At 48.0% G+C, this 17,311-nt stretch overlaps 1 protein-coding gene across 1 annotated transcript in view; it reads left to right on the top strand.

The window, feature by feature from the left end:
* Window positions 1-17,311, top strand: part of LOC144761129 (kynurenine--oxoglutarate transaminase 1-like) — a 263,160-nt gene that overhangs the window by 218,082 nt on the left and 27,767 nt on the right. The window contains exon 8 of the mRNA XM_078646588.1: window positions 3,362-3,451. Within this exon, the coding sequence (XP_078502714.1) occupies window positions 3,362-3,451 (90 nt within the window). The remainder of the gene's footprint in view (window positions 1-3,361; window positions 3,452-17,311) is intronic.

Here is a 17,311-nt window from a genome sequence, read left to right as displayed (position 1 = left end):
ACATACCAGATTGGTTACTGGGTCACCATTGTGAGCCCGTGTATGGTGTACCATAGGTACCCAGGGCATAGGTGCACCCTAGGCCTACCAGGGGCTGCAGCATGTATTGTGCCACCCCTGGTTTGCCTTCCAAACTGACACCACAGGTCTGTTCACACAGCCTGGGTAAGGTGGTGTAATCATCCCTTACTTAGATATAGTATACCTATATCTACCTTTACATATAGACACATATACACCTAGAAGCCACTCCTATGGTAGGCCTCGACAATCCTGGAGGCAGAGTGCTTGGTTTTATGTGAGGGGGTGCTCTGGCATGAGCTAAGCCCCTCTGCAGCTTTCGGAACCATCTCCTTATAGCTGTTCTATGATATTGCCATACCATATACTCTTAAGTGCATTATAATCCTCGCAGTTAATGCTAACTATGGTTTGGCTTTATCAAAACATGTCGTGTAAGGTGTCAAACATTATGGAATACTATCCCCCCCCCCGCCAGTCCTGGCGACGGGTGTAGCATTCCACCCTTCTAGAGGTAGAAGACATGTAGTTACTGGTTTACCCGGTTAAAGTTAAACACAGCCTCAGCATCACAAAACTGGATGCTGCTGCCACAGACACGAGTCTGACCTCCTGTTGCTGGATGAAACTGCGGCAGGGGACGCCTGGACAATAGGTTTCTTGTCCAGGGAGGTGCTGGCACCTCCCCAGACAGGGGTTTTGTGTATTGGGGCAGGGAGGGCTGCATTCAGTGAACGCATCTAGACACTGCCTGGGGCACACAAGGTGCTCCATGCATAGCCCGGTTCAAACCAGTTGCTGGGGCACTCCAGCCCCAGCTCTGGTGTGAAACTGGACAAAGGGAAAGAGGTGAAACCACCCCCTTCTCAGGTCCACCCATAGGAGGGACCTAGTCAGGTAATCCAGCCCCCTTTCTTAGTATAAGTATAGGAGCTGTGTCCCCCGGACTTTAGATTATCTTGGATGAATCTTTGAAAGACATATCTTGGACCTTCGACATTCCATTCTGACTGGAAGATGGAAGACATCTCCCTTGTGGTCAAGGTGTGACCACCCTGTGCAAATAGGCACCAACAGCAACTTTGCCAGTCTGCAGTTTCAAGGCTTCCATTGGAACCCGAAGACTCTGAGAAACAAGAACTGGACTTCCAGACTTCTCTGACCCCGATCCACATCCACAGCAAAGCTGAGACCCATGGCGGACACGAGAGACGTGGGACCGGACATCTTGGACATCCTGCATTTTGCTACCTGCACTCCTTTCCTGAAGCCTCAGTAAGTTGTGCATTGGGGTACGAGAAGCCCCATCCCCGAGCACCATTTGCACTGAAGCTCAGGCCCCCACACTCTGCGAGTGTCCCGTGGGCCCCGCCTTTGCTTTTGTGCTTGACACATCTTCCCGGTTCCTTGCCCGTTGGCTTGTGAGCCCCCTGAAGACCTTCTTTTGAATTTAACTTGCGATCCTGGTTGCTCCAGGCTTGCTCCAGCTTCCCTGAAAAGGAGAAGCGCCACAGACCTTGCTGGTGTGCAACAGAGCCATACTTGACATCCTGTGTGGGTTGTGGTTTCCACGGCTTGTTGGGTCCAATCCGGATACCGATGCCGCAGTCATCTAGATCCATTGTGGAACAGCTTTAATCCAGCTCCTGGTCATCATCGATGCCTCTTGGACCTTGTGGATGAAGAGACAAGCTCACCTTCTTCACCTTAAAGCACCCGACATCGCCTGGTTCCTTCCTGGCCACTGGCTAGTGACCCAGACTCTGTCCCCTCTGCTTTCAGGTTCTTCAAGTTCTCTGATCCACCCTTGGATCCACCTGGACTCTTTTCCTCTGGTCGCCTGCAGCACTTCTTTGCAGCTCTCCATTAAAAACGACAACGAAACCCGACACGAAAAGACACCTATGCACCCGGCTTCCCTGGGTGAGGTAACACAAGTACTCCGTTGCTCCTGTGAGTCTTGACTCTCGAAGTGTCTTAGTTTAAAAGGGTTCCATCCTAGTCCATCCGAAGTGTCCTTAAATTGTATATTTGTAACTTGTTCGTTTCTCATAGAAAGTCAATGGGAACCCGCGCCTGTGTTTAGACACTGCACGCGCCTCCCGTGGGCCTCCTACTTCCTAACCTTTGGTTGTCTAGTGTAGCCCCAGTGATTCCACAGGACCCAGACTTGCTTTCTAACTCTCACATGGTACTTATACCACTTTCTTAGTATATGGTTTGTGAGGCCCCTAGGGCATAACGTATACTGTGCAACTTATCGTATATTAACTGTGTGACTTGTATTGTATTTTTACCCCTGACCTCATAAAGAGTGCAGAGGGGTTGTGTTTAGATTAAATACATATATATTTGATATATACCTTGTGTGGTGTCCTTTCATTTGGTACTCAATGGATTATATATGGTAAAACAACTTGCTTAACTCGCCTGCCTAACAGCCTGAAGACTGCTGGTTCATGCTACCCCTAGGATAGCTTTCTATAAGGTTGACTTTACAACCACCATCAATAAGGGTCAATTAGACTGGTGCAAGGTGCCCACTAGAACTAGTGGACATCATATGCCAGGCTAACGTCTCACATTGGTGTGCAGCGGTTGGGATAAGAGCTTGCAATTTGTTTTACCAAATAATCTCGAGATTTCATCTGAAAGATCATATCAAGGTACCTGTAGGTACATATAAATCAAGTCTTATATACATAAGTTCTACTGAACTTAGTAGTTGTAGGTGGTAAGGGCTTAGCACACCCTGACTACAACTCCTAGAGAGGTTCTAGTAGGAAACCAAATAGTGTAGGTAGGTGCACACACACCACACCTCACTAGAAATGTCCTTGGAAGCAGGGCCTAGTGGACCTCTTCAAGAAGAAACGCAGAGGGTGCCTTCTAAGTATGACTGATTCCCTTTTCATGAATTGAGAAGCCTGTGTGCAGTCAGACAGTTGAGACAAGGGCAAAGTCTAAACTTTAAACACCTGGTAGATATCTTAGTAGCTCATGGTGTAGAGAATGCATCCTACAGACCTCACAGTGTCACTCTTTGTGATTGAGGGCTGACCTCACAGTGTCACTGTCTGTGATTGAGGGCTGACCTCACAGTGTCAGTGTTTGTGATTGAGGACTGACCTCACAGTGTCACTGTTTGTGATTGACGGGCTGACCTCACAGGGCCGCTGTCTGTGATTGAGGACTGACCTCACAGTGTCACTGTTTATGATTGAGGGGTTTTGCTTCTGACTCTCTGGTTCTACCGCCTATGTTTGTATTTGCTTAAACATCCATTTGACTAATCCCTGGGAGAATGTTTTGTTACTCATCTCTCCCTGTTTTTCCTCAGGTTGGCTGGGTGATGGGTCCTGATCACCTCCTCAAGCACCTAAGAACTGTCCATCAGAATTCGATATATCACTGTCCTACGGCAGCACAGGTAAGCTTCAGCGACTCTTCTATGATGTGTGTGGGGGTTAAATCCTATAAGAGGGACGCTTAGCGTACATGGCTGGAAGATGTACCATAGGAGAAACCTCTGGGCAACAACAGAAGTGAGAGAGAAGTTCTCAAGGAGACCCTTCCTGGGCACCTGTGGGTGATGGAAGAGATCAAGAAGACCACTCCGGAGCACCTATAGGTGATAAGAACACAGGGAGGACCCCTCCAGAGCAGCCTGGGGTGATGGAGGATGTTAGGAGGAGGTGATGGAGGATGTTAGGAGGAGGCGATGGAGGATGTTAAGAGGAGGCGATGGAGGATGTTAGGAGGAGGTGATGGAGGATGTTAGGAGGATCCGATGGAGGATGTTAGGAGGAGGTGATGGAGGATGTTAAGAGGATCCGATGGAGGATGTTAGGAGGAGGCGATGAAGGATATTAGGAGGAGGCGATGGAGGATGTTAGGAGGAGGCGATGGAGGATGTTAGGAGGATCCGATGGAGGATGTTAGGAGGAGGTGATGGAGAGTGTTAAGAGGATCCGATGGAGGATGTTAGGAGGAGGCGATGAAGGATATTAGGAGGAGGCGATGGAGGATGTTAGGAGGAGGTGATGGAGGATGTTAGGAGGAGGTGATGGAGGATGTTAGGAGGAGGCGATGAAGGATATTAGGAGGAGGCGATGGAGGATGTTAGGAGGAAGTGATGGAGGATATTAGGAGGATCCGATGGAGGATGTCAGGAGGAAGCGATGGAGGATATCAGGAGGAGGCGATGGAGGATATTAGGAGGAGGCGATGGAGGATGTTAGGAGGAGGTGATGGAGGATGTTAGGAGGAGGCGATGGAGGATATCAGGAGGAGGCGATGGAGGATGTTATGAGAAGGCGATGGAGGATGTTAGGAGGAGGTGATGGAGGATGTTAGGAGGAGGCGATGGAGGATATTAGGAGGAGGTGATGGAGGATAGTTGGAAGACTCTCCATCCTACTGGGGGTGATGGATGATGTTCACCTGACGGTCAGTTGCTCGCCTCCAAGAGAGGTGGTGGCACCCCTGGGGTTCAGACTCCGGCGCCACAGCTGGTTCCAGGGGTCTTATCCACAGGGGTGGTGGGCTCAGGGTGTCAGAAGTCCTGCCATATTTAGGGTGGATCTTTTGATACATATATTTAGGTCTCGGCTATCGTAGGCTGCGCACATGCGCAGTCTCGCTGGCGAGATTTATTAGGTCTCGGCTAGCGTAGGCTGCGCACATGTATAGTCTCGCTGGCGAGATTTAATGAGTTAGAGTAAGTTTCACTAGCGAGGTTAAGCCCCGCCCCTCTTTCCCATTGGCTGCCGTCTCCGTTCATGCTAAACGGTGGCCAGCCATTGGAAAAGAGGTGTTAGTGACATACTCTTTTCTCTTTTGAAGCCGCCCCACATGGACTAGCCTCCTTGACTTACTGCTGGCGTAAAATGTTTCTTATCTTCTTTATAGGGCCATCTGTTTCGCCCCATAAAGAAGATAAAAACCTTTTACTCCAGCAGTAAGTCTGGCTCTAAAAGAGAAAACAGCACGTCGTGGCGTGCTATTTTGGCTATAATCGCGGCACCCACGCTTTACTTTTAATGTTTCAAGTAAAGCGCGGGTGCCGCGGCTGCCTAGCGAGCGCTTGTTTTTTTTAAGGGGGAATCTTAGCTGGCTGGCATCCCTGTGCTTCCCGTCTTGCAGGTTTCGGTGGACGATCATCGACGGCCATGCCCGTCCTCTGCAAGGCGTTCCTCTGATTGTAGCCTGAGAGCGAGTGGCACTGTTTGTCACACATACAAAGGAGGAGTGCAATTGGGGTTCTGGATTCACAAAAGGCAAAAACTGGAATATTTGCAGGATGTGGATACAGGTTCGAACCATTGACGGCAAAGAGACGCTTACTATAGACGACTTGTCCCGTCTCACCAAGATCTAGAGTATGAGGCTCAAGATCCAGGAGACCTTCAAAGTAAACCCAGACCTGCAGAGGATCTTCTACCGGGGAAAGCAGGTAAACAATGCCCGCCGACACAAAAAATATATTTTTCATGCAGGATCTCGGAAGCACCTTCTTTTTAACACTACCGTCCTCAGCATGGCAAGGGTGGTCATCCACATAAATGCCCACCGCAGACATGTACGTTTGTGTGTGTGGTGTTAGGGAACAATTACATGCAGCCCTCACGTGTACTACGGTTGTAAATCTGACATGCTAATATCGCGTGCGTCAACGTTCTTAGCAGCTGGAGGGAAGGTTGTGTGGTGTTAGGGTACAATTACATGCAGCCCTCACGTGTACTGCAGGTTGTAAATCTGACATGCTAACATTGCATGTGTCAATGCTCTTGGCAGCTGGAGGGAAGGTTGTTAATGAGGGCACCCCTGCCAGAGGGGTAGCATCGATGCCACTGTGGCGAAGGTCACCCGCCGTGGCCTCTCCTTCTGTGCCCTCCCCCCTTGCATGCGCCTCCTCGCTGATCTTGCTAGTCACATCTGCCCTTCCTGCCGGCTTCTCGCGAACTCTGCCTTTGTTTCACCTGCCTCCCTTGCTCCCCTTCTGAGCCCCCTGTATGTGTAGCGCTCTCCCCTCTGCCCTTTATTCCTTCACCCCTCTCTATCTCGTTCCACTCCTGATCCCGTGTGCACATCTCCCTCCTGCTGCCCTGGTTTCCATCTCACCCTCTATTCCACTCCACTTCTATGTGGGTGTACGTCTCTCTCCTCTAGGTTCCGTCTCCCCTCCCTCAACGCCTGACCCCGTGTGTCACTCTCTTCCTCTGCCTTGTTTCTGTCTCCCCTCGTTCTCTGGCTCGACGCCTGACACCCACGTGTGTCACTCTCCCCCTCTGCCTTGTTTATGTCTCCCCACCCCCGCTCTCTCCCTTCACTTCTTCACTTTGCTTGAGAAAAATACAACCTTTCAGTTCACTCCTAACATTCTGAAACAAGAATTGAAAATGCAATAGGTCTCGCCTTTTATTAAGTTAAAGCCATTTGCTTTGCTATACAATACCATTAGCAAAGCAAATGGCTTTAACTTAATCAAAGGCGAGACCTATTACATTTTCAATGCTTGTTTTATCCACGACTCCATTGTTAAGATGACCCTCGGCAGGAGCAAACGTCCATGACTCTGCACATCAGGGCTATTGTTTGATTTTTGATTTTGTATTTGAGAAATAAACCATAGTTTTGTGCCGGTGTTTCTAAAACAATTAAACAATACTGGCCTGCCTCCCTGTAGTGGCGGCCCGTCAGCATCACATTTCTTCCAAATCTCTTCATTAAAGGGCGGGAGCAGCGGCTCTGCCGCTCCAGTTAATTTTCAGACCGCCCACCTGCCTCCCAGTGGGTTCCATATTGTCCTAGGTACAAGGGTTCAAGATGGTCAAAGCGACCTGTGCTCCCCTTTAAAGCCAATAATGAAGCGCCAGTTAATAAGACTGCGGTTCGGATGAATCCCACTGCTGGCGTACAAGTCTGGCCGAAGGTATCAGGAAGATACAGCCACACTGTGCCGAAAGGAGGAAACACAAATTCTTCAACTGTGCATTTGTGAGAAACTGGGTACCTTGAGAATTTACTGGCTTCGTCCTCTCTGGCGTATTCTGAATGTACGTACGTGTCAAGAGGCTCTGGTAGAGTGTATGAAAGGCAACTCGGTGCAACTGGCCGCCAATTTTATGAAATTCATGACAACGGCAAAATCCATGATGGACATGATGGATATTTGTACAGAATTATAATTACCCTGCGCACGAGTCCTGCCACCTGGTTTTATGGTTGATAATACAGTGAATTAATTTTAAATTCAAGAATAACAGGATTATAAATTAATATAAATTTGTATACGTCGGAAAAAGTATGTGTTCTGTATCTGCTTTTATGCAATCAATTGCAATCAATTTAAGTAATTGTGCAAAAAATCTATCTATGTATCTATCCATCAAATAATCAATCAAATAATTTGTAAAGCGCACTACATACCCGCAAGGGTTTCAAGGCGCTGAGGGTGGAGGAAGGGGGGGTGCTGTTGCTACTGGTCGAACAGCCAGGTCTTGAGTCGTCTACTGAAGGTTAGAAGGTCTTCGGTTTGTCATAGGTTGAGGGGGAGGGTGTTCCAGATCTTGGCGGCGCGGTGGGAGTAGGATCTGCCTCCGGCTGTAGTTCTACGGATGCGCGGGACGGTAGCCAGGGAGAGGTCTGCGGAGCGGAGTTTCCTGTTGGGTACGTAGAAGGAGAGTCGACTGTTGAGATAGGCTGGGCCGGTCTTGTGGAGTGCCTTGTGTGCATGGATCAGGAGCTTGAAGGAGACTCTTTTGTCAATGGGGAGCCAGTGCAGGTTCCCAGGCGGGGGTTGATGTGGTCACGGCTCGGGACGTCGAAGATCAGGCGGGCAGAGGTATTCTGGATTCTTTGCAGTCTGTTGATGAGCTTGTTCGGGGCTCTGGCGTAGAGGGCGTTTCCGTAGTCGAGTCTGCTGCTGACTAGGGCCTGGGTGTCTGTTTTCCTTGTGTCTGTCTGGATCCATCTGTAGATCTTGCAGCGCATACGGAGGGTGTTGAAGCAGGTGGAGGAGACAGCGTTGACTTGTTTGGTCATGGTGAGTTTTGATTCGAGGATGACTTCCAGGTTGCGTGCGTGGTTAGTGGGTGCGGAGGGGTGTCCCCAGCGATGCAGGCCACCAGGAGTCGTCCCACACTAAGGGGTTGGGCCCGAGGATGAGAATCGCCTTCTTGTCTGTGTTCAGCTTAAGGTGGCTATCCTCCATCCAGTCGGCAACGGCCTTCATTCCCTGGTGGAGGTTGGATTTGGCGGTGAGGGGGTCCTTGGTGAGGGAGAGGATCAGTTGCGTGTCATCGGCGTAAGAGATTATGAGGTCGTGATGTCGGGCGATGCGTGCGAGAGGCGCCATGTAGACGTTGAACAGTGTCGGGCTGAGGGAGGATCCCTGCGGGACGCCGCAGACCTCGGAGGCTTCGGATCGGAACGGGGGGAGGCAGACTCTCTGGGTTCTGCCGGAGTGGAAGGAGGAGGTCCAGTCCAGGACCTTGTCTCAGATCCCTGCATCGTTGAGTCGTGTGCGGAGTGTGCGGTGGCAGACGGTGTCGAAGGCGGCGGAGAGGTCCAGAAGGATGAGGGCTACCGTCTTGCCGTTGTCCAGTAGGATCCTGATGTCGTCTGCGGCGGCAATGAGGGCGGTCTCAGTGCTGTGGTTGCTGCAGAATCCTGACTGGGAGGGGTCCAGGATGCTGTTGTCTTCGAGGTAGCGGGTGAGCTGGATGTTGACTATCTTCTTGATGACCTTAGCTGGGAACGGAAGCAGGGAGATGGGCCGGAAGTTTTTGAGTTCGCTTGGGTCCGCCTTGGATTTCTTCAGTGGGGCGCTGATCTCGGTGTGTTTTCAGCTTTCAGGGAAGGTCGCGGTCTCGAAGGAGAGGTTGATGATGTTGCGCAGGTGGAGTGCGATGGAGCTGCCGGCTTTGTTAAAGATGTGGTGTGGAAAAGGGTCAGACAGCGAGCCGGAGTGGATTGTGCCCATGGTCTTGATTGTGTCTTCGATGCTCACGTTGGCCCAGGTTGTCAGGGGGTCGTGGTCGGTGGGGTGTGGTAGGTCTAGCGTGTTGGGGCCTGCTAGGGTCGTCCGGGGGTTGAAACTGTCGTGGATGTCAGCGATCTTGAGGTGGAAGAAGGTGGCGAGGGAGTCGCACAGGGCTTACGACAGCGGGATGTCATTGGCGTTGAAGCTGGGGTTGGAGAGTTCCTTCACGACGTTGAAGAGCTCCTTGCTGTTGTGTGCATTGTTGTCGAGGCGGTCTTTGAAGGAGGTATTCTTGCCGGTCGTGATGAGGTGGTGGTGGTTACGGATGGCGTCTTTCTGGGCTGTGCTGTTGCCCGGCGACTTCTCGCTGTGCCAATTAGAAAGAATGTCCTGAGCACAACTTTACTCCTACTATAAAGAAGTCCAGTTAATCTTCTTTTATGGTGATTTTATTAATCAAGGGCCAGATGTAGGAAAATCGTATTTACCGATTCATAAATACCGAATTTTACCGATTCGGTATTTATGAATCGGTAAATATGTAGGAGGGAGATTTAGGTAGATTCGGTAATTGAATTACCCAATCTGTAAAAATTGGTATTTAACGAATCGGTAAATACCGATTCGGTATTGCCCATTGATTCCTATGGGCCTTGAAGCCCATAGGAATCAATGGGCAATACCGAATCGGTATTTACCGATTCGGTAAATACTGATTTCAGCAAGGGTGCAGGGGGTGTCACTTTGACACCCTCTAGCACCCCGAATACAGGCATGTGTGCCATGTGGCACACAGACATGCCCTAAGGGCATGTCTGTCTGTCACATGGCATAGGTGTGAATGCACACATGTGCATGCACACCTGGATTCGGTATTTTACCACCCAATTGGATTGGGTGGTAAAATACCGAATCTGTAAGGTCTTTGGGACTCTGAAGAGTCCCACCTACATCTGCAAGTTACCGATTTGGTAAATTTACCGATTCGGTAAATTTACCGAATCGGTAAAATTGACCCCCTACATGCCAATTCTTGAATACCGGTCAGTAACGGCCAAAACCCGCCGTTACCGACCGGTATTTAGGCTCCTACATCTGGCCCCTAGTCAGATAAAATCTTCTTTTCAATCATATATGGCAGTCTTCAAAATTCGTCAATAACGATGCATCCGCATCACTGACTTCTTCAGGGCTATAATTAAATTTAAAAAACCATACTGTATCATAATATATGTTACTTAAAACACCACCACCATATCACCCATGTGACAAAGAAAATCACAGAGTGAATTCTAGGTGAGTGAGTTATTCCTACTAAAAGGGTCATGTTAAACTTCACTACTAAAAGTACATTCAATTGCGAAGGGTCTAGATCAATTATACTACATACAAAATGACATTCCATAGTGCAACACCTTGAAAGAAATATATATATAAAAAAGAAGGAAAACGAAGGAAAAAGTGTGAAAGCCAAAAAACCTCAAGTGAAAAAACCCATGCTGATGTTCCAAATTCTGCTCACCTATGCCAACTAATCCGTATCACAAAAGGAAAAGTTTCGCTGTATCAGAGGGTGACACAGCTCTGTTGAAGATAATAACCTAATATCACTAATTGAACATCACACATCTTGAGTGATCTTGTAACATATAAAAATGCAATGATTATCAGATGAGAAACATTCTTACCAATCTATATTCCATTCAGTTGTCCAAGTAGAGGATACAAATTCTATTGATGTATGTCCGGTAAATTATAGATATATCCTATAAGATTTCATCCCTTTACCAATGTATACACACCACTGTTATTACTAGTAGTTCACGTAATATGAAACATGAATCTCAAAATTCCCGCGTTTACATATTCTAATATGTAAAGACTTGCACAATATCCATTCGTCCGAGCTTTATTTATTTCGTGCCAATCTCGAACTTCTGTGCCATACCATTCACAATCCGTGACGGCTACTATTCCCTATGCACATTATAAGTCCTGCGAAATGGAGACAAACGTGACATCTACATATCCTCACTCACACCAAGATACTGTACTATTCCTACCATACCGTGTGACAAACCAACAAAACTCGTGCATTCACTTACCAAATACCGGAGAGTACTCCTCAATCCGGACTGTATTTTTAACTAAGATAATAATGTTTCATAATTCACAATAATGTGGTATAAATATCCCACAATTGAAAAACGAACCCTTGAAAGTCCAACGTTGACCTCTGAGTTGGAACATCAGCCTGAGTCATCCACAAAAAAACCTTTTTGGCAGAGTCCCTATATACATGACGACAAATACAGTAAAAACATTATTGATACATGAAATACTAATATCGCCCTTTATCCATACACTAGCAGCCCGTCCCGGCGTTGTCCGGGTATGAATTGCTGCCGGCCAGTAGTATATTGTTTTGTAGGATTTCGTTTTGATAGCATTTCATATCTGTGGCAGGCCTGTGAAACGCTCCGATTCACAGTGCACTGCTGATGCACTTAAGAGTGCGCGTTCAGTAGTGTGTGAACTCGAGTTTCCCTACTTTATTTTTCCTTGCAATATTATATAGCGTGAAATCGACAACCTGGCATGATTACAATTTACATTACAGAAGAACACATTCATTTGTGGTAGGCACGGGGAGACAAAGCGATTTGCCTGGAATCACAGGATGTTGAGCTGATGCCGAGATTCGAACGTAGCTCCCCAGCTCTAAAGTTCGCAATTCTAGAACTTGTGGCGGGAGGTGTGTCTAAAAGTGTATGTCGGTGCTGGCCATCAATGAGAGAGACATGTGCATTTTTCAAATGGGTGGTGAAAAAATATGAGTATGTTGCTGGAGATGTGGGCCGCCGTGCCACCAATGTACTTACCGGGGGAGGGTAAACACCCATTATTCCGCAACTTTCTTTCCGCATACCATCACTCCGCATATTTTCATTACGAAAGTACCATGACTCCGCAATGCCATTATAACGCATGGCATTACATTTTATATGCTTTTACCACGCATACATTTACAACGAAATTCGTTGTAAATGCATGAATGGTAAAAGCATGTTTTTTTAAATGTTTGGATAAGGTAAGTATGGGTATAGGGGTATATGTTTTGTAATACTGAGGTATATATTTTGGGGTGTTTGGGTATTTTAACTGCATGCGTGCGGGCGGAATTCCGCCCGTACGCTGAGTTTTTTTAAATCGCATGTTACGTGACGAGCTGGGCTCGTCATGAGCGTGCGAGGAGGCTACCTCATGACGAGCCCAGCTCGTCATGAGCGTGGAAGGGGTTAAGGGTTCAGATATAGTTTTGGGTTATGGAGTACAGGGGTAGTTTTAGGGTTTAGGAATAGGTATGGGTTTTGTGGTACAGGGGTATATTTAGGGTTCAGGGCTAGGTTTGGGTTTTGGGGTATAGGGGTATTTTTAGGGATCAGGGGTAGGTTTGGGTTTTGGGGTACAGGGGTATTTTAAGGGTTCAGGGCTAGGTTTGGGGTACAGGGGTATTTTTAGGGTTCAGGGCTAGGTTTAGGTTTTGGGGTACAGGGGTATTTTAAGGGTTCAGGGCTAGGTTTGGGTTTTGGGGTACAGGGGTATTTTTAGGGTTCAGGGCTAGGTTTGGGTTTTGAGGTACAGGGGTATTTGTAGGGTTCAGGGCTAGGTTTGGGTTTTGGGGTACAGGGGTATTTTTAGGGTTTAGGGATAGGTTTGAGTTTTGGGGTACAGGGTATATTTATAGGGTTAAGATGGGTGTTGGGGTATTTTAAGGAGTAAGGGTGGGTTATGATTATGGGGTGCAGGGTGAGATTAGCACACGATATGACACATGGCATGAAGGGTGGAATGTACCACACGCCCCCAGCGTTTGTCACGCCCACAGCACACGCCCACAGCACAACGCAGACACGCCCACAAGGGACTACTTTGCTGGCACGGTTCTTTTACCTTTTAAATGTATATGGTGGGCATCTGCATAGCCTATGTCCTTCTGCTGCAACTGCCCTTTCCAACGCTGTATTGGGTGTTGTGATTGGTGCTGTGGTTCCTGAGATTACCCGCCTCAAAGGTTTGGGCTCTCTCTTTATTATATTAGTATAGATTCACTATAGATTATATATAGTCACTTTTACAAAAGGAATACATTTATAGAATGTAACTGGTCTTCACAAGTATACCCAAGTCGGGATTAAGGGAGCAGACTCTTATATCGAATTACACAATTCGGCTATCATTCATATTACTAGCCTCATATAGAAAAATGTGAATTAAACGTATTGGTACATAAAGTAACATAATGTCTTAACAAGGTACAGGCATCAAATTGATATCATACAAGCTGTTTCCCTCATAGTTATCCAGTATCCATATACATCTTGAACTAAAAGAAATGAAGTTCAAGATGTTTTAAGGATGTCAATAATCATTCATATTCCCAAAAAACATTGCATTTCATGGTCCAAATTGAGTCCCCGATTAACAGCATCTAAGGTCATAATCCAGCGGACCTTACTTTGGCGCAATCTTAATTCCCTATTACCACCTCTCCTATCAATAGGGGTTGTCTGTATTCCATGAAATCTAAACTGAAGATGTTTACCCTGAGCCCTGCAGATATTCATATGTTGTGCTAGTGGGTATCTCATATAATTTTGCTTGATGGCTCTAAAATGTTCTATTATTCTCTCCCTCGTGGGTCGGATGGTACTTCCTACATGAATCAACTTACAATTGCAGACCAAATTATAAACCACATATTTGGTCATACAGTCTATATGATTCAGAATTTCACATTTCTTTGACCCATTATAACCAAACTCTTTAATGCCATCCAAAGCCATTCTACACATGCTGCATCTACCACGTTTGTACGAACCATTACTCAGATTATGGAGCCATGTTTCTGTTCTTATTATTACTGGATAACTGGGACTCACAATCCCTCGTATTGAAGTGCCCTTCTTATACGTAATACTGGGATAGTCCTTTACAAATGTGTGTAAATCCTCGTCATTTCTCAACAGTGGCCAGTGTTTCTTCAGTGTGCCATATAGTTTGTGTGATTCTGGATGGTAGTTGGTAACTAACCGTACAACATCATCCTTTTTGTTGGTTACAACTTTTTCTCTCAATGTGTCTGAGTGTTTAAGGTTTCGTGCTCTTTCTTCAGCTTTGATCACCACATCCTCATTATATCCCCGTTTAATAAACCGTGTCTTGATATCCAGTATGCTTTGATTAAATGTACTCTCCTGACTACAGTTTCTACGTGCCGTAGCATCTCACCATACGGGATAGCGTTGACCTGGCTCTTGGGATGTGCACTCCCTGCATGCAAAACAGAGTTGCGTGAGGTAGGTTTACGGTGCATCCTGCTATGAATCAACTCACCTTCAACATATAGTTCCACATCTGGAAAAACCAACTCATGCTCACTCCTAGTCATTGTAAATTTCATATTATCCAAATTATCATTCAGATATTCAAAAAATGTATCTAATCTTGCTATTGAGCCAGTCCAAATCATCACACAGTCGTCAATAAAACGACCCCAGTAGAGGATGTCTCCCACCCACTGCTGGCCGTGTGAGCCCCAGATATGCACCGCCTCAAACCAACCCATTAATATGTTGGCAAAAGACGGCGCAAATCTGGAATCCATCGCGGTACCACACAGCTGTTTATGCCAGCTGTTGTTGAAAAGAAAGGCATTGTTGTTCAATATTAATCTTGACATTTCTATAAGCATGGTCGTGTTACACATGTATTCCACTGGTCGACTGTCTAGAAAGTATTCAATCGCATGCAGACCCTTCTCGTGGTCTATATTCGTGTCGACTGCTACTACATCAAAAGATATCAAGATCATTCGTGGTTCCCACTTCACATCAGATAACATATTCAAGAAGTGTTTGGTATCACGAATATATGATGGTAAATTTGAGACATATGGTCGTAAAAAAACATCGACACACTGTGAGAGCTTCTCCGTAGGGCCCCCTATACCCGATATTAATGGTCTACCAGGGGGAAAGGGCAATTGCTTATGCACCTGGGGTAAGGTGTACAGACTGTAAGGTGTACAGACTGTAAGGTGTACAGACTGTAAGGTGTACAGACTGTGCCATATGTTCTCTACCTTCCGGCAGATGCGCTTAGACAATAGGAGTTCCGGGGTGAACCAGTTGGCTCTCTTGCTGGTGTCTCTGGGGGTTTGTTTTTTCAGCAGGGCTATGGTGTTGGCGCAGTCGTCCATCCATCGTCTAAGGGTGCGTGCACCATCATCGGGGTTGGTCGGTGGGTTGAGTGCGAGGATTGTCTGTAGTTGTACTTCGGTGATTTTGCCCCAGCAGTGACGGGGGATCTGTAGGGTGCAGTGATGTGCGACGGGTTTCCGGAAGGTGAAGTGGATGCAGTGGTGATTGGTCCAGGTGGGTTCAGAGACGTGGCTGAAGGAGGCATGGGGGCTTGAGGAGAAGATGGCATCGAGCGTGTGTCCAGCGATATGGGTCGGCGTCGTGACAAGCTGTTCCAGCCTGAGGTTGGCAAGGTAGTCTATCAGGGTGGAGGAGTTGCTGTTGTTGTTGTTCTCCAGATGGAAGTTCAGGTCTCCGAGGAGGATGTAGTCGGTGGAGGTCAGTGTGTGCGTGCTGATGAAGTCGGCGATGGCGTTGCAGAATTGTGGTCGGGTCGGGTGGTCTGTGGATGAGGGTGCATCTTAGGGTGGTCTTGGGGTCCTTGTGGATCTGGAAGCGCATGTGTTCGGTGGTGCTGAGAGTGTGTCGGTGTTTGTTGAGACCCTGATGGTCTTCTTGTGGACGATGGGGATTCCTCCTCCGACACCGTTGGTGCAGTCTCTGCGGGCGATCTTGTATCCGTCAGGGATGACTATGCCAATGTCTGGAGAGGAGGCTTCGTTCATCCAGGTCTCAGTCAGGAAGGCAACATCTGGTGATGCGGTGTCGAGTAGGACCCAGACCTCGATGGCGTGTTTGTGTGCAGAGTAGGTGTTGATCAGGATGCATCGAAGCTGGTTGTGTTCTGTCGTGACAGATGTCTCTGCGTCTTCGATGCAGGAGAAGCTGCAGTTCCGGCAGGCGAAGGGACGGTGGGTGCGCTTCGGGGCGGCCCTGCAGCAGGTGAGGGTCTGTCCTGGTTGAGAGCGATGGGGGTGCTGGCATCGTATCAGAGGCGGCCTTCATGGCTGGTGCGGGGGCCAGGGGTTCTGGTGCTGGGCGCGGTCCAGGCACGGATGGATGCAGACGGGCTTGCCTTAGGCGCGCCAGCGGCGCGGCCGTGCAGCAGCCGCCATTTAAGGGGAGTTGGGAGGGAGGAGCAGCTGGGAGGCGGGTGGCAGGTGGCAGCAAATTGGCACGGAGGGGGGCGGGCTGCAGGGGAAGCAGCGGCAGGAACGGAAGTGGCGAGGGGGGTGAGCAGGCCCAACAGGGGGAACGGGGTACAGAAGGAAAAATGGACAGCGGGGTACAGGAAATTTCACACAAGAGCACGGGGAACAGAAAGCAAAAATGGGCAGCGGGGCACAGAAGGAACCAAGGGCACACAAGAGCACAGGGAACAAAACAAAATGGGCAGCGGGGCACAGAAGGAGCAAAATGGCACACAAGGGTACTCAGAGAACGCAGGTGGAGCTGCAGCGGGGGGGCGACCTACCTGGCAAGGTCAAGGGTCGCTATCTATCTATCTATCTATCTATCTATCTATCTATCTATCTATCTATCTATCTATCTATCTATCTATCTATCTATCTATCTATCGGTCTAGGCGCTTCTGTCCAGATTGTCCTGCTATGTATGTCTGGAGTGGAGCAGGTTCAGAATGATTCTGGGCCCAATCCTATGTATTGGGGTAGTGGAAATAGCTATTACACACATTTTAATTGTGTTATTTCCACATGCCAGACTGGAGACCATCACTAGCGTCTAATGTTGCCTCTTGTTCCTCCTCTTGCCTTCTGTCCTGCTTTCGTAGTCCCCCATAGACTGCTCTCCCAAAACATTGTACTGCACTCCTACAGCACTGTCATGCTCCCACCATGCGCTGCAGCCCGTCGTTATCACTCTGTCATCTGTCCCTAATGCCTTACCTTGCTCTCTGTTCCACATTGTCTTCTTCCCCACCACCCGTCTTCATTGCATATGAACCTTCTGTCTGCCTCACAATGATATTGATCCACTCTCTCAACCACCCTGTCTTGTCCCCCACTTTCTTTCTACACTGCCACCCCTTGGATTCTTCCTCCACTCTTTCCCTCCTCATCGGCTGTCCACTTCTCACCGG

This window comes from Lissotriton helveticus, chromosome 5_2 (assembly GCF_964261635.1).
Source record: "Lissotriton helveticus chromosome 5_2, aLisHel1.1, whole genome shotgun sequence".
Lineage (NCBI taxonomy): Eukaryota > Metazoa > Chordata > Amphibia > Caudata > Salamandridae > Lissotriton > Lissotriton helveticus.
The sequence above is the reverse complement of the archived record's forward strand: the minus strand, read 5'-3'. Positions and strand labels throughout refer to the sequence as shown.